Source organism: Ursus maritimus, unplaced genomic scaffold (genome assembly GCF_017311325.1).
Source record: "Ursus maritimus isolate PB19 unplaced genomic scaffold, ASM1731132v1 scaffold_29, whole genome shotgun sequence".
Lineage (NCBI taxonomy): Eukaryota > Metazoa > Chordata > Mammalia > Carnivora > Ursidae > Ursus > Ursus maritimus.
The window spans coordinates 10200210-10225235 of record NW_024425452.1 but is presented as its reverse complement, the minus strand read 5'-3'; the positions used below and the strand labels follow the sequence as shown (position 1 = coordinate 10225235).

Sequence of the window (25026 nt, the reverse complement as noted above, 5' to 3'; positions counted from 1 at the left end):
GTCTACTAGTCAAAATCTAAGTTGTTATTTTTAAAAATGTAAATGACATATGTTCTATTTACCATTACGCCTCTAGCACCTACTATGCTGTCTGGTGCATACCACTTGTTAATCAATAAATGTTTCATGATTGAATAGCCTTCACATGGACTTGTTGCCTGGGTGAATATTTATGGGTAGAGGAGAATCTCTTGTCAAAGCTTGCTAAAATGTGGACATTAGCAAAAGAGGCAGGTTATTAAAATAAACTTATGCCATTGAAGTTGGTAATGACTATGAATGAAGAATACAGCAGACATAGTCCCTAGGAAAAGCTAGGCAGCAGTGAAAGGCTGAACAGAAGTTTTATTAAATGTGAGTTTAAAAAATGAAAATGAACAAAACCATTGTTGTTTCATATTATGGTGGAAGCGTAGTGTTTAGAACATAGCACACTCCAGAAATGCATCCTGTTAGTCCCTTCAGTAACACGGAATGTCAGAGGGAAGCTTTCGATATTGGCACTTTTTAGATGAAGATGTGAAACTTAGAAAAGTGACTTCTTCCGGTCACGTAGCTGCTAAGTGGTGTCTCTAGGATCCACATTTTCTCTGTCTGACCGTGAAGGTAGGAGCCTCAATATGTGACAATAAATTGTCCAAAAATGCCATAACAGTTCTTCAGAAAATTTAAGAAAAGATTTCTTCTGAAACACCCTTATTATTCAAGCTGTTTCCCAATCAGGGAGGAAGAGTCCTGTTCTAAGAAACCATGTGTAGTTGGCATGTAATAAACCCCGGAACTTTTACTCTTTCCTGTTAGTTTGTCTTGTACTTCATGGCTACAGAATCACTTTGCAGTCCTTGTAATGTACACACGTAAGCCAGACCGTTGACCCCATGAGCATTAAATTCTTCACAGAAATGTTTTTTCTCTGTCTTGACTTGTTATTTCTAAGTCAATCTCCCTGGTGGGATTCGGTGCTTGCTGTGGATTCCCTTTTCTGTTTGGAGTTAGTAGGTGATCTGTGTTGCACGGCCAGCAGACTTGATACGATTTTTGTGCTCTTACAGAATTATAGTAGAGGACACGGTGGATTGGCGACCCCATGACAAAATCGTTCTTAGCTCCTCTTCTTATGAGCCTCATGAAGCAGAGGTCCTCACTGTGAAAGAAGTCCAGGCTCACCATGTTAAGATCCATGAACGGCTCAAACACCGGCACATTGGTAAAGCTTTGGTTTGTTGGGTAAGGGAAGTGAATGAGCCAGGAAGAATGTGTTAGGCAACCTGCCCGGGGATCTTGTGCCAGTAGCCATTCAGAGGGAATGGATAATACCTTGCTGTTCCCTAGACTCATCCTAGAAACTTTACTTCTATTCCTTCATTAATTGTATTGCCTAACTTTTAAAGAATACTTAGATGTGAAGGAATTTTTTTTTTTGTTTTTTTTGCTTTTTACATATAATAGCAAGTCTAGAAGCAAGCAGAAAGGTCAAGCATCTTGTTCAAGGTCACTGGGCATTTTCATGGCTAAGCCAGAATAAACCTCAGGGGAGCTGAATTTCCAGTTCATTCCTTGGCACACTGAATCACACAATCACTTAGAATTTGGCAGTTATTGTAAATAATGACTTCTTTTCCCATACTCAGGAATGTGTCCTTCCTGACACTTGATATACTGACTACTACTACTATTAAAAAAAAAATAAAGAAAGATAAAAAGCCAAATACCTTTTTCACAAAAAAGTATAAATATTTTTATACACTATGCACAGTTCAAATACATTGCACATAAATTATAAATAACCATGAGTTTCCTGTTCTGTCCAATAAATATATTTAATCTAAGAACTCTTACCAATAAGTAATAAAACATGGAAATAGATTAGGGAATATCTTTTTGTCTCTGATATGGGAGAGGAACATACATGTATTTAGCAGGATTATGTAAAGCTATTTCTAAATCATAGTTCCAAGGATGATTTCTTTTTTAAAAAGTGGAAGAGAAAGGAGAAATCTCCAGCAGTCCTTGCTGGTAGGATGTAAGGTGCAGTGTAAGGTGCGCCAGCGGGGCGCTCAATTCCTACCCCTGAGGAGGCTCCTTTTGGCAGTGCTTAGCTTAAGACCCACCATGGCTGCCTTAGCTCTGTCACTGCCTCAGTCGGTCTGGGATTCTTCACTCTCATCAAAGGTCCACGGACGATGTACAACCAAACACTCAGGTCTCACGCCTATGAATTTAAGGAAGGAGGTTGGGGACCCCACTAATTGGACAGGTGTGCCCTGACTTCCTTGTCCCAGTACCCACAGTTATTAAGGAGAAATGAATTCTTGCTCGAACAGTCTCACTCTGATCCCAAAGAGAGATATGTGAACGAGCTTTTCATTTCTCAACTGACATTTGTGGAGAATGCCCGAGGAAAAGCAACCTTAATGTTGCGAGGACTTCCGAGGGGAAAGGAGTGTTTTCATTTGTCAGGTTCTCTGGGTCCCCAGCTGGCAATTTCCGAAATACATTTTTAAAGTTGTTTTTTTTTTTTTTTCTCTTGCCCGATTCCTATTGCCCCAGGAAGTGTCCATGTCATGGAGGATGGCCGATACATTCGTTTGGCTGCAGAAGTTGGACTTTTGACCCGAAACATACAAATCCAGCCTGATACATCGTGCATGGCGAGACTACTTGTGGGGTCCTTCAGAAAATCCAGCAGTGAGGAATTTTCAGGTGAATGGAATTTTAAGTTACTAAGCATTACCGATTGGAGCCTATTCATCTGGGACACTCAGAAATTCCAACTGTGAGAATTTTCATGTATAAAACAAAATGTTCAAATTAGATGGCTCCTTTGTGCTCTAAGAAGCTATGAATTTTCAGTTCTAATCTGTGCTTAATTATCAGTGTGATGTTAAAATAATATACTAGCGATCAGCACATATGCACATTTTTACCTCAAAGAAAACATCTTCAGCAGATGTGAAATTTCCTCTGCTTTGAAATTATAGATGATTTAATGACCACTTGAATTTTATCTTTCCTGAATTTCTATTACTCTTCCCCAGTAGCATGCTACATCTGATGGCAGGCCTCAGCTCATGCTATAAATTAATAGCGTAAATTTAAATAAAAATGATTTCCATATTCTAGACTGCTTTAAGGATCAGTTCAATCTTTCTCATTTCTTTCAAGCTTTAACTCTTTTGGAATGCTGCAACATTATTTGGTTAGGACCTTGTTCTTAAACTTGTATTCCTTAAATATAATTCCAGAATTGTTTCCTGGTCAAATAAATTCAGGAAAGGATATCACAGTGGCTTCATTTTAGAAAGTCACTGAGTACATGAATATAATAAAGGCTCTGAGAAGGGCTGGAGTAAAGGATCTAACTCTTTNCCAAATATATTGAGTATGAAACACTTTTCGTTGGTGCATCTGTTCTACCAGTATGGTAAAGGGCAGTGTTCATAGCTTAAATCCAAAGTTCAGGTTTTCTGGCCCACGGAACAAGCTCTCTTTCCATAGGTTCTGTGTCCATGAGTCCTCAACAGAACTGACGTTGCTCCCTTCCTCCCCCCAAAAGACATTTGACAGTATTTGGAGACATTCTGCTTGTCACAACTTGGGGGAGTTTCTGGCACCTTGTAGGTAGATGCTAACGAGCCCTCAGTGTATCCTGCAATCCTACAAGGCAAGGACAGCCTCCCACAAGAAAGGATTCTCTGGTCCAAAATGTCAATAGTGTTGAGTTTGAGAAACCATGCTTTAGAAGACAGAGACACAGACGGAGTCCTGGTCTTCTGGAAACGAGACGAGACAGGGCCTCTTTTAACTGGAACTGCAGGCCAAGGGAACATGATCACAGGATAGAAGGCCAATTCTGACAGTTTTGCACTAGGCCAGAACTCAATGAGCAGCAAGACTGACATAGTCCTGAACTGACATTGCTGATTCCGGGTTTCTAAAATCAACCCCAGGGGGAGGGAGGTTATAGACTGGGATTAATGCTGATTTTCCTGCCTGTTTTATCTCATACAATCCTAATACCTTTGTGAGAGAGACATTTTTATAGATGAGGAAACAGTGTGTAATAAAATTGCCTGCTTATGTGTGAAACTCACTTAGGAGCTTGTGAACAATGTGAGGGTAAGGTTGGATCTTTCATCACTGTTTTTCTAGTATAGGAACTGCTAGGTATTATGTGCTTCATAAATGGGAATAAAGAAAGTAAGTGGAGAGTAAGAAAAGTCATCCAGCTAGAAAGTGACAGAGGTCACATCCAAATTCAAGTGTGACTCTGAAGCCCTTGTTAAATAAACCTCTAATTTTGTAGTCATTTTAGACTGAGAGAAGAGTTGCAGACGTAGAATGGAGAGTTCCTGTGTATCCAGTCTTTCTTATTGTTAATATCTGACATATCTGCTGCATTTGTCAAAACCAAAAAGTTAATATTGGTGCGTTACTCTTCACAAAACTCATTATTCAGATGCCACCGGTTTTTCTGTTAATGTCCCTTTCTGTTCTAGAATCCAATTTGGGTTCCCACACTAGATAAAGAAGCCTTGCATTTTTCTGTAAGTATACTCCAGAGTCTGGACGAGGTGGAGTCTGCAGGTGTAGGTCAAGGTTGCCAGCTATGGGCGCTGAACAATTAGAGGGTAGAAAATCAGGCCAGAACTTACAATTCCTACTTTTAAATTGGAGGCCCCTGTCATTCTTTTTCTGACCGTAACATCCAGCCATTTGTACTTAGAATTGTGATTGTCAAAAGAAAAACTAAGATAGTAGTTGTGAACATAATCGTTGTTTAATTCTTCACTTAAATGCCTAAGACATTGTTAAGTATTTACTATTGATTAGCTTTTGGCCACTGGTTAATATGCACATGAGTAAAAAGATCCTGTATGATTTAGAACTATGAATTATAACCATGTAAGGATAAGACATAAAAAACCCACAAATTAAAATAATACTGATGTATTGCCTTTACTGAGACTCTAGAACCACTTTCTATTCTATAAAATAAGCTATTTCTGTGTGGAATCTAGCATTTGGTGTCCTTTGGACCACAGACCTATGGAGACAGGCTCAACGGCCCTTTCAGCTGTGTGCTATTGGTGAGGGAACTGTCAAAAATGCTATCGCCAGACAAACAGTTTTTGGATGTTTTATCATTCAGTGAATATTTCTACACCATCTACCAGTGCCTCCTTAATCAGTGTCATTTGAGAAATTTAGATATATTGGAATCCTGTCATCTGGTTACAAAGAAAGATGTATGTGGTCTTTTTTTAAAAAAAAAAAAAAGATTTATTTACTTTAGAGAGAAAGAGAGTGAGAACACGAGTGGGGCTAGGGGCAGAGAGAGAGGAACAGGGAGAATATCTCAAGGAGACTCCTCACTGAGCACGGAGGCCCATGTGGGGCTCGATCCCTGGACCCCAGACCATGACCTGAGCCAAAGTCAGCAGTTGGCCACCTAACCAACTTAGCCACCCATGTAACCCAGAAAAACATACATCATCTTTCACTTCATCTGTCCTGCAGACCATGGTTTGGTCCTTCATGGCAGCTGGGTGTTTGTTTTTTCTCAGTGAAAAGGGAGTGGGGAAGGTGGAGGGTTTAGGCTGAACTACTTTTGAACTTTAAATACTATTAGTGAAACATTATAGCTCCACCATTTTTAATGAGAGAAATAACTTTATAGTTCACCTTCAGAAAAAGAAAGAAAAATGGGCTGCCTGGGTGGCTCAGTCAGTTAAGCATCCAACTCTTGGTTTTGGCTTAGGCTGTGATCTTAGGGTCCTCAGATCGAGCTTTGCATCAGGCTTCAAGCCCAGTGAGGAGTCTGCTTGGGACTCTCTCTCCCTCTCCTCCTCCTGCTCGTTCTGTCTCTCTCCAGTAAATAAATAAAGCTTAAAACAAAAACAAAAATAAAAAAAAATAAGAAAAGAAAAAGAAGGAAGAAACAAGCAACGTGAGGGATAAAGTTGTGACCTCTGTAGCTAAGGGCACATGACTAATTCCTGGCACATCTGCTGTAGCCCAGTCGCATGAATCCCAATGCAAAGCTGCTCGTTTTATTCCCCACATCTCCCCACCCCCAGTGTGCCTCTGTGGGGGTTCACAGTGCATCCTCTGCACGCATTTGCCTACGTCCAGGTGTAGTGTGTTACTTAAAACTTCTCTACCTCAGTTTCCTTATCTGTAAAATGGGGATGATAACTGTACTGACTGCGTAGAATTTTTGTGAAGAGTTTAAATACACACACACACACACACACACACACACAAACACACATGCAGTATTGAGATATGACTTAAAAGAGTGTCTGGTACCTAATTAACGCTACACAAGAAGTAGGTGCTAAAGTTATTAATTCACCTCATTTTTTCTACAATCGTGTTCTTATCTATTTTACCGAGAGTATATACATCGACATATTAGTGCTCATTATATTTTCAAATCAATCTAGTGGCTGTAGTTCATACTGTATTTTTGAACTATCTACTTAAATTAGTACAAACAAATTCCTCAGTAAGACTCAATTCACTATCCTCTCCTGACATAGAAGATTTAGAGAATCTTTTTATTGTGAAAATGAGACAGGGACCACAGTGTGGCTGGGATAAAAATACAGAAAAGGTTTTCCGTGGTCTTTAAAATGATTTCAAAATATGTTTTATATAATTGACCATTATATTCCTTCATGCAATATCTTTGTGGGGATGGTGATAGACCTTTCACCTGGGGTCGCTGAAAGGAGACATAGCCTTGAGGTGAGTGGCCAGGAACCCGTACTTCCTCCATTCTTATCTGGGTCCTTGAGCAGCCAAACAGACAAATACATGGAATCCTCCAGCTAGCGTGCTCATCTCCAAAGCCTGTCTCTCTTCTTTATCTGTCCTTCCTCTCCTCCATCCTATTGCTGGACTCTTCAGACTACACATGAACCCTTGGCAGGCATTCATGTGATATTTCTAATGATTCATACATTGTTAGTGAGACTCATGGTGTGAAATAGAGTGCTGGTATTGAGAATAAACTATTAAATTATTATTATTATTTTTTTTTTGCATCTCCTGACGTCCGTAAATGGGCCATTCTTCTGTCTTTTGTAAGGAAAGAGAAAGTACCTGATGATATCCATTTTTGTTTGCAGGTGTCCTTCAACTTTCAAATGTGGAAATTCAGAACTTTGGGTCACCACTGTATTCCTCCATTGAACTCGGCAGGATCCTGGATAGTATCGTCCACTCTGCACCAGAGCTGCAGTGGGGGCATCCGTGCAGCTGCCAGTCACGGGATCATTTTAAATGACAATATAGTGTTTGGCACAGTTGGCCATGGGATAGATTTGGAGGGTCAGAACTTTTCTCTCTCTAATAACCTTGTGGTTCTGATGACACAGCCAGCATGGTCCACCATGTGGGTGGCAGGAATCAAAGTGAACCAGGCAAAGGACGTCAACCTCTATGGCAATGTTGTGGCGGGATCAGAGCGACTTGGCTTTCACGTCCGAGGCCACAGGTGTTCCTCTCCTGAAGCTCGCTGGTCTGACAATGTGGCCCACTCAAGCCTTCACGGCCTTCATCTCTACAAGGAAAATGGGCTCGACAACTGTACCGGTATCTCTGGCTTCTTGGCTTTCAAGAACTTTGACTATGGTGCCATGCTCCATGTGAAGAACAGTGTGCAGCTAGACAACCTCACTCTGGTGGATAATACCATCGGCCTCTTGGCAGCAGTGTGCGTGTCTTCTGCTCCACGGGGTCACACTGAAAATGTACAGATTCTACTTAGAAATTCAGTCATTGTGGCCACTAGCTCCTCTTTTGACTGCATTAAGGACAGAGTTAAGCCTCGCTCTGCCAACTTGACATCCACGGATCGAGCTCCTTCCAATCCAAGAGGGGGTCGAGTTGGTATTTTGTGGCCTGTCTTCACCTCAGAACCAAATCGGTGGCCTCAGGAGCCATGGCACAGAGCGAGGAATGGCCATTCAATTTCAGGAATTATGAAACTTCAAGGTAGGAGGTTTTGGCTTCCAAGCAGTGGAGCGCCTAGCATCTTCATACGTCTGTGCATAGGCTCTTCAATAGCATTCTGAAATTATAGCAGCAAGAGGGCACAATATAGTCCGCTGCCTACTGTCCTGTTGATAAGCTGCTGGCTATTGATAAGCACAATGGTGATTTACAACGACAGGGAGTGGCTCCTTTGAAAAGTCATTGCTTTCTTTGTGTTGAAGAACTTTCACAGTGATTATTTAAGTTGATTAGATGACAATTCTCAGGCAGGTGTTCTTTTTCCTATTAGAGGAGAAAACAGATGCTGAAATTGTGCCTCACTGAAGTTGTTTAGTGGATGATGGGGCAGCCGGAATTAGAACAAGTTATACCACAATTTATGATGTTAATCTCCCACTGGATTGTGATCAAAACTTTGATGAAAAGTATTGCTCTTAAGACTTTAATGTGTTGGAATACTCTTCTCTTTTGCAAACAATGCCCGTGTATTGAAGAACTACAGATATTTTTAATTTATATTAAATTATTAAATTAAATTATAGTTAATTTATATTAACTCCTGGAACTACCGTGGATAGCTTAAATTTACTCCTTAGATATGGGTTGGTGTAAGAATATTTAATTGTGTAGTCTATATTTGTGGTTGGTTGGTTCTATGATCTAATGTTATGATATCTTAAATTTTTTTTCAGATGTCACCTTTTCTAGTTTTGTGAAGAGTTGTTATAGTGATGACCTCGATGTTTGCATCCTGCCCAATGTGGAGAATGCTGGAATCATGCATCCAATAACAGCAGAGAGGACCAGGATGCTGAAGATCAAAGATAAAAACAAGTTCTACTTTCCTCCGTTGCAAGCTAGGTACCAGTTTTGGCATTTATAATAAGCCATGTTTATGACGTATTTGGCAATTCCTCAAATCCTTAAACATGTCTAGAAAAAAAAAGAATAGGGGCGCCTGGGTGGCGCAGTCGTTAAGTGTCTGCCTTCAGTTCAGGGCATGATCCCAGGAGCCTGGGATCAAGCCCCACATCAGGCTCCTCCGCTGGGAGCCTACTTCTTCCTCTCCCACTCCCCCTGCTTGTGTTCCCTCTCTCGCTGGCTGTCTCTCTCTCTGTCAAATAAATAAATAAATAAAACCTTTCAAAAAAAAAAAAAAGAATGAAATCATCAGTGTGAATAGAAATAAGTTTTTCTGGAAAGATATGGTAGATTGATTGAGTGGCTCCATTTCTTTACCCTATGTTCATACCCTTCGATACAAGATTTTTGCAGTCTCTTCCACAGGAGAGGCAGTGGCTCTATTTCTCTCTTGAATTTGGGCTCATCCATGTGATTTGTAAAAAAAAGGGAGCAAAAGGAACAGAATGCAAATTTTGCTAATGTTGTTTCATTGTTTTATCTTTATTAGAGATACTTCTTTGAGGTGTTTTCAAAATCACTGGAAAAAAATTTACTCTAATCCTTGAATCTTCCATAGAGTATGGTGTCACTAATTTTCAGAAGAAGGTTCAGGAGTTCTTGTGCAGAGACTAAGAGGTCAAAGGAGACCGTGTCTGTTGCCAGGAATCCCTACACTGAACAAAGTGGCTTAGATATTGGCGCTTAGACCCTGTGTAACTACTGTTCTTGAACATACGATCTGGGAGTTTTATACAGGGATCTGAAAACAAAATGAGGAATTCTTTTTGTCATAAAAGGGAATGGGAAAGTTAGGAGCAGGGATAATGGGTTACTTTCTTTTCCCCTCATTGAGGTAAACTCCTTTAGCTGGAAGAAAAGAATCAAGAAAAATGACCCTAATTAGAAAGTTAATATGTTTGGCTCAACACCAATCTCTTTTTAATGTCCATCCCTGAACCATTTTTTTTTTTTGGTACCTAAACATTATAAGATTTGCAATTTGTGTTATTCTGTCATTTTTTCTTCTGCCCAATTTTCCTTAGGTTCATGTCTTACTTATGGGATGAAATCGTTATAGAGCTAAATGATATTAGCATCTGATTCTTTGTATTATTAATACCTGACACATAGTTGGCATACAATAAATATTTAATATTATTACCAATGGTACCTAAAATTATTAGACCAGGGAAAATCAAATAAATGCTCTATAATTCAATGCTATAATTGCTTATAACTTGTTTATATAACCCGCCTGACTCTCAATTCTGAAAGTATAGGAACCATGTCTGTCTTTATCACCACTGTATTCCCCAACATATAAATGTAGGTTTTCAATAGATATTTGTTGAATGAAAATATCTATTTTTACTTTATTTGTATATAGCACAAATAGAATTGATACTTACAATAATAATTTTAAAGTCTTGCAAGGCCTCAAAGTTTCATAAAGAAATGATTTCATTATGTTCAGTAGATATTAGAGGTAGACGCATTTTATTATATCTTGTTTCTTATGAAATTAGCAATTGAGGCAAAATTATATATTCAGATATCTAGAATATTTGGTTATAAGAATGTCTTTCTTTTTGCCCATATAACTGGGAAATAACATTTCCTAGAGAGTTTTGTTTTGTATTTGTATAGCACATTATTAATAATAAAATCCTATTGAATTTGTCGTTCTCTTTTTAAAAAAGATTTTATTTATTTGTTTGTTTATTTGGGGGGAGGGGCAGAGGGAGAGGGACACACTGAGTGCAGAGCCCAACGCAGGGCTTGATGTCAAGACCCTGAGATCATGACTTGAGTTAAAACTGAGAGCCAGACACTTAACTGACTGAGCCGCCCAGGCATCCCGGATTTCTTTCTCATGTCAGCACTACCAATATCTTGTTTTCTTTATGTTGATTATCATGGAATGAGAGTTGCTTTCTGTCTGTCTTCACAGGAAAGGTTTAGGAATGCTGGTCTGCCCTGAATCAGATTGTGAAAATCCAAGAAAATACCTTTTTAAGGATCTGGATGGAAGAGCCCTGGGTCTGCCACCACCAGTATCTGTATTTCCTAAAACAGAGGCAGAATGGACTGAATCCTTCTTCGACACAGGTTGGTTATACCTGAACTTGATGCCTCCAGTAGAGGGAGCATGCCTGTGAAGGAGCTGGTTTGACTGGGTCCTCTAGTGGGAACAAAATAGCCAGGAGAGAAACTGAGTTCGAGTTGGAGTCCCTGCTGTCGTAGGAATGCTGAGGGATTAAGTGATACCATTACAGCATTGCTATTCCCTCCATTAGCGGCTTATGTGTCTGTGTAAGGAGAGACTCCCAGCGCGCAGCCCTGTGCCTGGGTGAGAACATGGCCTCACTAGCGTGCTCACCCGCAGCCAGAGCAGCGCTCTCACCGCTCACTGTCAGCCAGGGAGCCAGCTCCTCTGCTGTCTGACTCAACACTTCTCTTCCCTCCGGACTGAAAGGCTCTCACTCTGGGGAGGGTGGTGGAGTAGATGTCATGCAGTTTTCTTCCTTTCTTCTATCTGTTCATTGTCCCCGGGGGGCTGTAATCAAAATTCCTTCTTCTTGCTTCTACACCAGAGCCCATTTAGGGATCAGTTTTAATAGTTGGAACCCCAGAGACATCATCATCCTTCCACGTCCACAATCAACGGGACTCTGAGTTTCTGTTTGAGTTCAGGTGGGAACTGTTACACATAAATCTAAAGAATTTCCCCAGCTTTCTTTCTGTTTCAGTGGTTGATTCTTTCCATACTTCTGGTCTCCCTTTCCCTTTTTAAGTTCTAAGTGAATGAACGTTCCAGGACTATGTTCTCAGATCTATTTTGTTCTCTCCCTAATCTTGCTAAGTCCAAGGTTGAAATATCTTCTACTGCTGATGACTTCCAGTTCATATCTCCAGCCCTGAATTTTGGTCTGGTATATCCCACTGACTCCATTGGAAAGTACAATCGGCATTTCAGACTCAACATACCCCAAATGGATTCTTGAGCTCTGCCTGCATCCACAAACTGCTTCTTGCCTAGTTGACCCTACCCTTGTCATCGGTATCATCATTCATGAGGTTATTTAAGTAAAAAAATCTAGCAGCAATCCTTTATTCCTTTTTCTGATATCAACGCTCTCACTTGTAAACCATTATCATCTCTCACCAACAAGGGAATGGAATAGCTTCCTAACTTGGTCTTTTTTCTTCTGTTCTTCTACCCCACAATCCATTTTTCTTGTGGTAGTCAGAGTGCTCTTTTCAAGTTTTCAATTGTTTTCCATTCCCCTAGAAGGAAATCCAAACTGCAAGCCTATAAGTCTTATAGTATCTGGTCCCTGCCTACCTTTGACACCCTTTTTACTTATTCACCGTGGTCTTACATTTCCTTTAACATGTTAAGCTTATTCCTACCCCAGGGCTTGCCTTTGCATTGGCTGTTTCCTCTGTCTGAAATCTGTTCTCATTTCTTTGTGGAGCTGGCTCCTTCTATTCAAATGACAGGCTCTCAGAGAAGCCATCCCTGGTCACCCTGTCCAAAAGAATTATGCCCCCATTATTCTCTAGCTCTACTGAGTTCCATTATTTGAAATTGTATTACAAATATACTTTTTTACTGGTTGATTTATTGTTTTCTTTTTAAAGTGCAAACTTAGTGAGGCCAAAGGTTTTGTCCTGTTCATTGTTGTATATTTGGGGAATGCTCAACAAAGAGTAGTTGGTGGGTTGATCAAGTGAATGAATTATTGATACCCAAGGAGAATATTAATGCTGTTTGCTCCAAACCGTTCAAGAACGTACAGAAGAAACTGAGGCTTCAATTTAGGTCATGGGTTTAAGGATTTCTCCATAATAGGAAATCCGGAACCAAGATTTCCTAGGTCTCTTTTTACTTGTTGCCACCTTACTTCCATTTGAAACACTGCTGCTTGTAGTGTTTGGCATTTACAGAAGTTTCTACATAAGTCTTTTAATTACCATATGATTTCATGCTTCACTACTTTTTCACATTCCTCTTAAATATTTTCATAAGTTGAAGGCTTATCTTTGCAACAGGATGACAAGCTGTGGGGACTACAATATAGGTTTTAAAAAGTCAGTGCTGAGTGCGTGGAACATGCTAAGTAAATATTCATCTTGATATGTTGGCCATATCTGTTGAATATAACCAGCAAATACATTTTTGCACAGAGGAATAAAATGTGGGGAAAGTATACATTGAGAGAATATGTGCAGAGTAGTAAAAGGAAATAAGAAATGGGCAGCCACTCTCTCATTTACCATTATCTCTAATCAAATAGCTTTCTAGAGTAAGTTCTTCTGTTGGTTTTCAGAGTCATCCCACTATTACAGGTGTTTATGCCGTGGAGAAAACATCCGACTTTCAAACAAGGTACAGGCATAATTGTGAAGCTTTTCTACACTTGTGGGTTTTGGTGAGGACCTCATTTCTGTGGAATCAGTACCAAGGGACGTGTGTCCGGGAGTATTTAATGACTATTACATTTCAGAAAAGAATTAAGACTGCAGAGTGTCTTGGTTTGTGTTGCACCAGAGACAGACACTGACATAAGGCTTAGACTCCAGTAGTGTATGGGAGGGGGTGAGCTCAGGGAAGTGAAGAAGTGGGGAAGTATGACAGGGGAAGAGATGAAACCAGGAAGGATAGAGTCAAACTGGTTACCACTGTGGACAGCAGGAGCTTAAGTCTCGGGGGGAGCTCCAGGAGACCCTGGGCACTTGACCGAAATGTATCCCTGCTAAGCTATGAAGAGGCTAAGGTATTAGTAGTTCAGATCTCTGCTTGACATTGGCTGAAGAATGCTCTGGACATTGAAGCTCTAGCCTTTTGGCTTTCCCTGAACAAAGGCCAACGGTGCTCTTTCCTGGGGCCAGGAGCAAACCTTTCTCAGAACGAAGTGGTAGGTTCCACCAGCAGTCTTTGGTGTGTGAAGGTGAGTGCTAAAAATGTATGGCTGTGCCATTGAAAATGTCTGGTACGAAGAGGAGCTCTAAATTGTTGATCAAATACTCCATGTGCAGGGGCACCTGGGTGGCTCAGTCGGTTTAGTGTCTGCCTTTGGCTCAGGTCATGATCGCGGGGTCCTGGGATGGAGTCCCACATTGGGAAGCAGGGAGTCTGCTTCCCCCTCTCCCTCTGCCCCTCCCCCTTCCCCTGCTCCTGCACTCTCTCTCCCCCCGCCAAATAAATTTTAAAAATCTTTTAAAAATACTCCAAGCGTAAATAATGGGGTGGTTGGATGAACTCAGATGGTTGCTTACCATGTGGTATAAATATACTGGTTAGGCATAAACATGCTTTTGCAGCTGGTTGTATATTTTATTTTTCTTAACTCTCTGGCGTGGTGGTGAAATCTGATTCAACAGTAAAACTCCAGCAGATATTACAGTAGAAATCCCACTTACTATCAGCGTGTAGACAAACGTGTGTGTGTGTGTGTGTGTGTGTGTGTGTGTATGTGTGGGTATGTGGTTGAATGTATATAGGAAGGTGCATATGACCGGCTGCTTTCAACTCCTGATGTTTTAAAGCTTTATAACATTTTAAGTGAGTTTGCTATAGGTACCAACCGCAAGGATTCCACAGTAGTACCGCTAAAAATGCAATCTGTCTTCTTGTAATGAAGGAGACAGCACATAGCCTAAATGCTGTCTTCCAGGTGCTGACAGGTTTGTAGGGTTTTCCTTTGGCTTCCAAGATATGAATAGATCCTCCTTCCCTAATTCAAGTCCCTTTTTATTTTTTAAACCATTCTCTTGTATGCTGCTTTCCAATTCCTGTACACAATCTGGTAGAGGAGAAAAGCACAAATTTAATCTGAAGAGAAGGAGTGTCTATTTTGTATTTTCCCTCTTCAAGACAAGAATCTATAATCTTCTGTAGAACAGGAAGAGGAGGGTGGCAGAGATGGAAATGGAGACCACTAGAACCAACTCTCATATTTCTTCCAAGTGGCGTCGAGTGTGACACACCTTTCTGTTCTTTCTCAACTTTATTAATAAACGGTTTGGAGTCCCTTGCCTTTGAGGGTTATTTTTAATTTGAAAAATACAGATTGTATTTTGCACACGTAAGTTCACAGTGGAGCTACCAGCCAGACAGATATCTACAGATCCCAGCATATTGTCATATACTCTAGCATTAGAAGCAAAAATTATCCACGTGGATCAGCTTCAAGGAATACTGTGCCAGGGGGTTTTGCTATCTGTGTGATGCAGGGTGTGTAGCCAGGGGAAAAGTGAGCTGTTAATTTTGATTTGTACTTATCTGTAAGTGTGCGTCTGCAGCCAACTTTGAAACATGCCTGGCAGTAGAGTGCAGAGCAGCTAATCCCAAGCAGGAGATCCTCTGAGAGTCATTCGCATTTTATTCTGGAAAGGATTTCTTTTGATTATGGAAGCAGCTGATGATCTGAAGATCCAAAATCATGGAGAAAAACAAAGTCTTTTTTTTTGTTGTTGTTGTTAAGATTTTATTTGTTTATTTGAGAGAGAGAGAGAGAGCATGACTGGGGGAGGGTCAGATGGAGAAGCAGACTCCCTGCTCAGCAGGGAGCCCAATGCGAGACTCGATCCTGGAGTCCCAGGATCATGACTTTAGCCAAACGCAGCTGCTTAACCAACGGAGCCACCCAGGCACCCCAACAAAAACTAAGTCTTGAAATTAGGATCCCATTCAGGTGGTATTAGACAGGTGCCAGAGCTTCCCACTGTGATTTCTTAGTCATTTCCAGTCTGTCCCAGACTACAAATGGATGGCTTTACCTCCCAGACCAGTTTGTATGGGTGGAGTACCTGCATGGTTGAGAGAAGACTGGGAGAAGTCAGAGCTCTACTTTCAATGGCATTTTACAGTTTCTGAGCCATGATGAAGAAAGTAGAAGGGGGGGTGACATGGTAGGTGGCCCTCCTTGAGCAGCTTCTTCATGCCACCTGCTGGAGTTGGCATTTTCATTCATTGCGCAAAAGCATTTTGTCCACCTATGGTCTACCAAGTCTTCTACGGACGGGAGCTCCAGCTGTGAACAAGACAGCGCTCCTGCTTTCATCAAGCTTATGTTCCGGTGGAGAAGATATAGAAACAAATAAAAATATTCCGATAGTGATGGGAGGTACGAAGAAAATAGTATAGGGTTTAGGGTTAGAGAGGTAGATTGAAGGGTGTGCTGGTGTGCACACAAGTGTGAGTAAGGACATTGCTCTTTGGAACAGAGTTACATTTCCAACGAGCCCTGAATGACGGGGAAGGGGTCACTGCTCGGAGCAGAGGGAGGAGCCTTCTAGGGCCCGAGAGCAGCCAGAACAGAGGCTCTGAGACAAGAATGGCCTCAACGTGGTGAGGGGTGGGTGAAAAGGAGATCAGTGCTACGGGTGTGCAATGAATGGAAATGGGAGTAGTCGCAGGTAGCCAGGAGCCAGCTCCTTCCTAGGCCAGGGCAATTTGTTAAGATGATGTAGGAGGGTTTTCAGAAAGGTGGTGATAAGATTTTGTTCACTCTCCGAAAAGATGGTACATGCAGCCATGGAATAAATAGATAGGGAGTGGGAGTCAGACTGGCAGCAGGCAGTGCAGTTAGGAAGCTAAAGCTAAGGGTGGGTTAGGGATGCACCACCCCACAGGAGGTCTGCTGACGTGTGCTGGCCCGCAGTCTTGCACTGGTCTACCGTGAGATAGTGACGTGACTCGATCACTTGGAAACATAGCAACTTGACAGAGTAATTTTGTCTGTTGACTCTGGTAAAGAAAACTTGGGGCTTTCTTTTTAATGTTCAATTTGTCAGATAATTTATATTTTTTAAAGTATTGGTCCTCAATGGCCTGGAGATTTTAAAACAAACAAAAACAAACAAAACAAAAAACCCTGTTCTCTTGCCAAGTATTTTTCAGTTGAGGAGGTAAATTTGATGTGTTTAAGACAATGGCTTCTGTCGCTGACTTATCATCAGAATTATCTAGGACATTAAACATTTATTTGCATGTTGGGGGGGTTTTGAGTCAATAGGTACGTGTGAGGCCCAGGCCTTTTAAACACACGTGCACACAGGTACGCATTCACTCACACACACAACCTCCCCGAGTGATTCTCTTGTGCTGAGGTTTGAGAATCACGAACTGTAGAGTACTGTGCGTCCTTTGAAGTAAATAGACAGGATGTTATAAAGACAATATTTTTAATTTGAAAAGTGAGCAGTCTATGGGGCGCCTGGGTGGCACAGCGGTTAAGCGTCTGCCTTCGGCTCAGGGCGTGATCCCGGCGTTATGGGATCGAGCCCCACATCAGGCTCTTCTGCTATGAGCCTGCTTCTTCCTCTCCCATTTCCCCTGCTTGTGCTCCCTCTCTCACTGGCTGTCTCTATCTCTGTCAAATAAATAAATAAATAAATAAATAAATAAATAAATAAATAAAGAAAAGTGAGCAGTCTCAATTTCTCATGAAAAATCCGGAATTTGCTCCCTGTGCCAAATAGCAAAGGCATAAATATACTTGCTTACACACACACACTGATATATTTCTAAAACGGAATAAGACATGCACTAAAAAGATAGAGGCGTATTCACAATCTAAATTAAGTCTTCAAATAATAAGGATATATATTAAACTTTTTTAACTGTACATTATTTTTGCTAGTACTAAAGTGAGTTGAACGACCTCAAAATGTCACTTTAATAATAAAGCATTGGATAAAAATGAGGTCAATGCTTAGTTTATTTTTTAAATTCTACATTGAATCATTATATTAAAAACCTAAACTCATGATAAGCTTTCCCACACTTTCCTTGACGTCATTCCCAGCAGAGTACTGTGGTCAGACCAGGACTTCTGACCAAATCCATCTTCGGGGCAGGTGAGAGCGTTTCCCATTCTTTGCCTGAGAGGGTAAGAAACATTTTTCAAACGGCGTTCCTTCTTGGTCGCTTCTTGAGAAAGTTATAAAGCATTATGGAGACCTTAAAAGTGACTGGCCTCAAATCAAAAATAAAAGATGAGGTGGATAAAAAAGAAAATAAAGCTGGCATTTGACTGTCAGCCCATGGAGTGATGAAGTGGTTTCCAACTGAATAATGGGACAGCTCCAGCAACGGAGACACGTACGCTCAGCTGCTTGCAGACAGAGGGGTTAGCATTTTCTCAACTCTTTGTGGCTAGATCTCGAAATGCGTCTTTTCTTTAAGCTTTCTAGGCTTCCCTTTCTTCCCATTTGTCCTGGGAATGACAGCAAGATGGTATTATAAAATGGGAGAAGGGAGAGGGAGGGAGAAAATGAGGGGACAGAATGGAGAGAGGAAACGGTCTGTCTGCCAATATCTGTGTTTGCAGAGGTCTTTTTCTTCTAGCTAGAGGGGGAAATACCATTCTCTTTTCCCAAGCAATTATAGGCCCCAAAGATTGAAACTTGGTATATAGCTCTTTAATCTCAGCAGATATTTATGGTTAAACATTAGACTTTTAGGATTCCAGATGTCAGGGTATTAAAATATAAAGGCACAGTAGAGTCTCAGAAAATATGAGAATCTTTGGGATGCGTGGCTGCAGGGATTTTTCTCCCAAGCAGAAGAGGGCAAAGCTTTCTGTGATCCTTTGTGAGATGCAAAGAGCACCTTTCCGTCACCTGATTCTCTCACTCCCATGTGACTTGCCCCGTCTCCAGGCCCTGAATGACATAACAGTGTTCGATTGCATTTTGAAATCGTCCATAGTGTGAGTTGGAATGCTTTTCGTGTGCGATTTGTAAAGGATGATGTGAGAAGGCATATGAACCATGGGAATAATTTCTGTTGCCTCTCCTCGATCTGGACACGTTGTTATTCCTGCGATTGCCTGGATCCTCAAATCGTCTATTAGCAACTAATACTGGTGGTGTATCTGCCATGTTTCTGACTGTGCTAAGAACTTCAGATGAATTATCTCATGTAATCCATCAACAGAACATATCCTATGAGGTAGATATTCTTATTCCCTACCGGTTGTAGCTATGGAAACTGATGTAGAGATATTAGGTAACCTGCCCAAACCATAAACTAATTCATAGAAGATTCAGGACTGAAGCTGAAGTGTTTTTGACACTATGTGCGATACTGTACCCTCTTGCTAAGTTTTTTTTTTTCCTTCTTTCTCTACATTCTCCAGTATTAGCTCTCTTAGATCTATCAGCCTTTCTCACACACAGAGTCTTGTCTACACAGAACAAAGCAAACTGAGACTGTGCAATTATTTCAGCAATTATCCACCCCATCTAGCAATAATAATAGTTAGCATTTATCTAGCATATTCCATGTGCCAGGCATTATGCTAAGTGGTTTATAAACATTCCCATTTTTCCGTTCAACAACCTTAACATGTAAGGATTGTTATCCCTTTTCAGCGTTCGAAGAAATAGGGGTTTAGAGAAGCTAACTAATTTTTCATGGTCCCCCAGCTAGAATATGCAGAACCAAGATTGAAATCTATATTTGTCTGATTCCAAAATCTGGGCTTGGAACCACTTCTAGATAATTATCATCGTGTGGTCTGAATCATCTGTGGGGAGCTGCACAGAGAGACATTTCACCAAGAATTCACATTTTTCCATTTTACGTGGTAGCAAATCGATTTTTAGATTTTAAAAAATAACTGTCAATTACTATAACATTATTGAAAGGCAATGGTAATAATGACCACAAAAAAGCCTCAGTTTGTCTTCCTCATATGTATATAGCCATTTCCCGTGTCCGAAGTAAATGGACTCTGTCGTATCCAAGAAAAGCGTTTTGCCAGTGTTAACCCCTGGAAGTTGTGTGACAATAGAGCAGTATGAAGTAGAAGCTTTGGTCATGAGATCGAAAATTTATTACGGTGGGGCACCTGGGCGGCTCAGTTGGTTGTGTCTGCCTTCAGCTTAGGTCATGAGCTCCCGGTCCTGGGATTGAGCCCTGTATCAGGCTTCCCGCTCAGCTGAGAGTTTGCTTTTCTCTCTCTCTCTCTCTCTCTCTCTGCCCCTCCCCACTGCTCATTCTCTTTCTCTCTCAAATAAATAAATACAATCTTTAAAAAAATTATTACGGTAATTTTTCTGTAGCTTCCCCTTTCTCCCAATAAGTTGAGGTAGGGTTTTTTGTTGTTGTTGTTGTTTCTTTGTTTTTGTTTTTGTTGTTGTTGTTTTGTCCAACTTAGATGTTTCTTGAGAGTCCAGTGAGAGCAAAGCACTATGTACTGTTGGGGTATCCTATAGGACGCAGCAAGGAAGATAAGAAATCATCCTTGCCCTTGTGCCTGGGTGCGGGGGCGCCAGGCTATGAGATGGAGAAAACGAGTTAATATAAAATTGGCACAAAATATGCTGGAGAGTCCACATACACCTGGGGATCTAGACAAAGGCTCTAGAAAGGAAATGGAATTTGCCATTAGCCTAGAACATCGGGTAAAGCTTTGAAAAGCACGCAGGAAAGAAGCCAGGCAAAGAGTGTGTTGTGAAGCAGCAGACACATTGTGTTGCAGTGTGACAACTCCCCTGTGGAATGCTCTCCAGTGTCCAGACGCAACTGGGGCTCTGGCCCTTTGTGCCCTTGCTCTACCTGTCACTGAATCCTCTTATAGCATATATGATGCTCTGCTGCCATCGTCTTTCAAACCTGTCATCTCACCAGACTGTGAATACCTTGATGGCAAAGATCCTTGAATTTTTAGTATAATCCCTGGAACATAACATATGCTCAGTAAATGTTTGCTGAATGAGGAAATAATTGAGTAAATGGGTGAATAAACGAGTAAAAAAGTCAAGAATTCAAGTTTACGTTGCCAGCCAACTGTTCCACAAAGTAAATCTTACAGATTTACTTAATATACTTTGTTTGAGCTTTCTCAAAGAATGTTCCCTATTCATTCATCTCAGGAGATGGTGCAAAATGTGGTCCATGGTTAAATTTTGAAAACTCTGACTATTCCCATTTTGGAGATTTATCATGTACATTAAGATACTAAAGGTTCTGATAAGTTCTGCAGTTAAATTTAAAAATACTGTTTAAATTTTGTGTTATCCAGTATTTCTCAAACTTCTTAACCTGTGAATACTTATTCATTCTACACATTAGTGTCCGTTGGAATTAGTGTACTTCAGAATGCATTTTGGGAAATTCTGGCTCATATTAATTCATTAGTTTGTAGGGATATATGCCAGTTAGAAAGAAATAAGATTACAGGATGTTTAGTTTGGATGGTTCCTTGAAGGTTAATATGTTCCACTTTCCATTCAATGCATAGATGGTCTCTACCTTTAACTTTCTCAGGAAGTGAGAATTCACTTCCTTCCAGGGCTACCTAATATATTTTGAATAATTTTAATTGTTAGGATTCTTTCTATGATTTCCACCACCCATGACCTAATTTGCCTTTTGGTGTGAGAGTACAGGTTTAATTCTTTCCATATTACAGCCTTTTTACATATTCAAATCAGTAAAACGATGATCTTATAATAACCCAGTATGCCTCTTTCAAGCAAAGAAATTCCAAATTCCTTCTGTTAGTCAACATATGACAGATTGTTTTTAGGTCTTCACTTTCTAAATTGGCTTATTTTTTATATTCTTCAATTTGTTGGTGATTTTTCCAAAATGTAGAAGCCAGAACATTATCTATCCAGGCAGCATTGTCCTATAGAGATAATAATGCAAACCCTAAGTATAATTTAAGTTTTTTAGTGGACAGATTAAAAAAAGTAAAAAGAAATGAAATGAAATTTAATAGTATATGTTATTTAATCCAATATATTAAAAATATTATCATTCTAAGATTAATCAATATAAAACGACTGAGATATTTTGCATTTATTTTTTCATATTGTGTATTTGAAATTTTGTTTGTACTTCACAGTTATAGCATATCTCAATTCAGAAACTACATTTTCATCAGAATTATTTTATGTGTATCTAGATTTGAATTGAATAAGTAGATTCACATGTACAAGTTGTTCCAAATATACCTAAATATTTCCCAACAATTAATCATGTATGCACTTTAAATTATAAGTAACTAAAATTATGTTCATCTTAAAATTTAATTCTTAGTTGCTCTAGTCATAGTTCGGGGGCTAAATAACCACCTGTAGAGATGGTTACCCTATGGGTATCTTGCTTCCCCAGTTCTGGATGGTCAAAGAAAGAGAACCGATTTTTTTTTTAACCTAGGTAGTGTAGACTCTATTAATCTCCGTTAAATTTCATTTTTATAAGTCACTTTTACAGGTCGTTCGATGTAACTTGGGTTTCTTTGGATCAGACACTAAGCCCAAAATTAGAAACCATTCTACGGACTACTTAATTGGTTCTGGGCATATGATCCAGTCAGTAAAAGAAAGAAGCTTATGGGAATTGTCTGCCATTAGTAGGAGCTACTGGTCTAATACCCAGTACTCCAACAAAGCGTCAAGGTTCTCTGAGACTGGGAATTTTACTACTCAAGTTAAGGACCCTTTATTGAAAAGTCTATTCACATTTCTATGCTTTGTTGTATGAGAAGATCGATAATATCAATGTTCCACGAGAGGGACTATTTTTGAATATCTGTAACTAAATGAAATTACATGACTTTTTGCTGTGATAATATACTGGCTCTCTTTTTTTCTTAATTTTCGTACTTTTCTCTCTTTCTTTCTTTGCCCCTGCTCCCATCCCCAACACCATCTCCCCAGATTATTTCCAGACTTCATCAAATAGTAAACTGTGTTCCTGTTCTTCAAATTTTAATAATAAAGAATTCTGCATTGCCGTGTTCAATCTTTCGGCACAAAAGTATTGGAAGATTTAGAAGGCAGAAGCTCAAACTTCAGCTTCTTTTACACCTAAGACAGATGGATGTTGTTTATTTGTTTGATTATTTTATATATTCTTAAGTGTGTTTGTGTGTGTATGCACGCACATATGTGCATTTTAATGGAAGGAGATACTTGAACAGTCCCATCAGTAAATAAAATGCTTGTGCCTTACCAATAGATACTAAACAAGTTCACGACTCAGATCCTCTCATTTCAATATTACGGACCTGGAAGATTCTTTGATCTTTTTCTCCATGTATTTGCACACTCACTAGATGTAAAAACTAATGTTATTTTGTGATGGTTTGAATGTAATTATTAAAAATATCCTGAAAATAGACGTGTAGAAGGAACAAAGACTTTTAAAGGTCAGAAATAGATCCAGATGTCGTTGGGATTTTAGTTTATAAAAAAGATGACATTTTAAATCATGGGAAAATAGAAATTATTCAATTAATGACATTGAGGCATTTAAGTAGTCATTTAGGGAAAACGTTGAGGAATTCATACTTTTTATAAAAATAAATTCCATATGGATTAAAGATGAAAAAATTGAATATATAAAATTACTAGAAAATATTGGTGAGATTATACTTTTCTAGTTATGGAGCTCTTTCTTAGCATAAATCAAAATACAGGAAACATTAGATAAATATTTGATAAATTTGATTAAGAATTAAAAAGTTCTGCAAAGAATATAAAAAACTAAACTAAAAAACGTAGGAAAAATGTACAACTCATAGAGAAAAGAGCTAATTACCTGCTAATTAAAAAACTCTTACTAATATTTAAGAACGAAAAGGAACAAACCAATTTAAAAAGTATTTAAAGGATTCCAAAATGTATTTCACAGAGAAAGAAATACAAATACCAGTAAACATACAAAAAGCCCAATTTCTCTCATAATCAAAGTACAAGTTAAGAGTTTTTATACTCAGGCGCCTGAGTGACTCTATCAGTTAAGCATCTGCCTTCGGATCAGGTCATGATCCTGGGGTCCTGGCACTGAGCCTCCGTGCTCAGTGGGAGCCTGCTTCTCCCCCTGCCTCTGCCCCTCCCCCTGCTTGTGCTCTCTTTCTGTCAAAATAAATAAATAAAATCTTAAAAAAAAAAAAAAAAAGCTTTTACACTGAGTCCTGCTGCCTGGACGGTGTCCACTTACTGGATGTAACTCTGAGCAAGTTTCTTAGCCTCTCGGAGCCTCAGTTTCCCCATTTAGAGGTATCAATATTATATACTCATGATTATGGTAAAGATTAAAAGAGAGCAGCTCAACGAAGTTGTCCACCACTACTACTAAGAGTGGTGACCACTGCTACTATAATTACTATTAATATTATTGCTTTAGCAATTGTCTTGGTAATGATTTAAAAAGTGTGATCTCTCTGTGTTGGGGAATGTGCACAGAAACAGGTCTCAGACTTTTGGACTTTATTCTCAAATATCATTTGAGGCGGCCTCTTGTCATCTGGTAACCATCTAAAAGTTCTGACTCAGCAACCCCACTTTTAAGACAGTATCCTAGAGATTTTTGTTGAGCGAATAAACAAAACAGTAAAACACACAATGAGAAAGAAAACACTCCCTGCCTCTTAGCCCTCTGCTATCCTCATCTTCAGTACTACTGCTCAGAGGGAACAACTGCGAAGTTACCGTATTAAAAAATCATGTATATGTATTACTTATTGTTTTAATACGAATAATGATAGTAAAACTCATTTATATAACAAATGGAATCCTCAAAAATGAGTTGGTTATTATGTAAAGCATGTCAAGAAAAGGGACACAGAAGGAAGGAAATTTTCGTAGACCTAGAAGCCAATCTTTTTACTATGGAATTAGGGACTCCCTATAGGACCCAATTCCAATTTGCTCAACTCCCTCACAGGAGAAATATTAATAAAAATTGAATCTAAGTTCCTGAAAGTAATTGCCATGCAGAAAGGGAGTTGAAGCTGACTTTTTTTTTTTTTTAATGTGGCTGTGGATAATAATCTCTTCCCTTTTGGGTGATGTTTGTAAGATGCAACTCTCCTTGAGCATTGCCCATGTGGAAACCAGACTATCCCTACATCTAGGCCATATTCTCTCTGTTTGAACGCTTTCCAGGTAAAGGAGCAGAACTTAGAGCTATAAAAGACACAACGTGGATAAAATACTTAGCTCCAAGCCTGGCTTGGGATAAGCACCAAGTAAATATTAGTGGCCACTATTTCTTTGTCCCCATTTATCATGCCTCCGGCTGGGGCAATGACTTAAACGTTTCAGGCCTCACGTCTTAACAATTCTTGTGTGCTACTTTTCTATTGC

The 25026-nt window shown here is 39.7% G+C and overlaps 1 protein-coding gene across 1 annotated transcript in view; it reads left to right on the top strand.

Moving 5' to 3' along the window:
* Positions 1-25026, top strand: part of PKHD1 (PKHD1 ciliary IPT domain containing fibrocystin/polyductin) — a 431701-nt gene that overhangs the window by 304722 nt on the left and 101953 nt on the right. The window contains 6 exon segments of the mRNA XM_040643571.1: positions 1053-1207; positions 2551-2703; positions 7137-7200; positions 7202-8004; positions 8697-8865; positions 10859-11016. Coding sequence (XP_040499505.1) covers positions 1053-1207; positions 2551-2703; positions 7137-7200; positions 7202-8004; positions 8697-8865; positions 10859-11016 — 1502 coding nt within the window.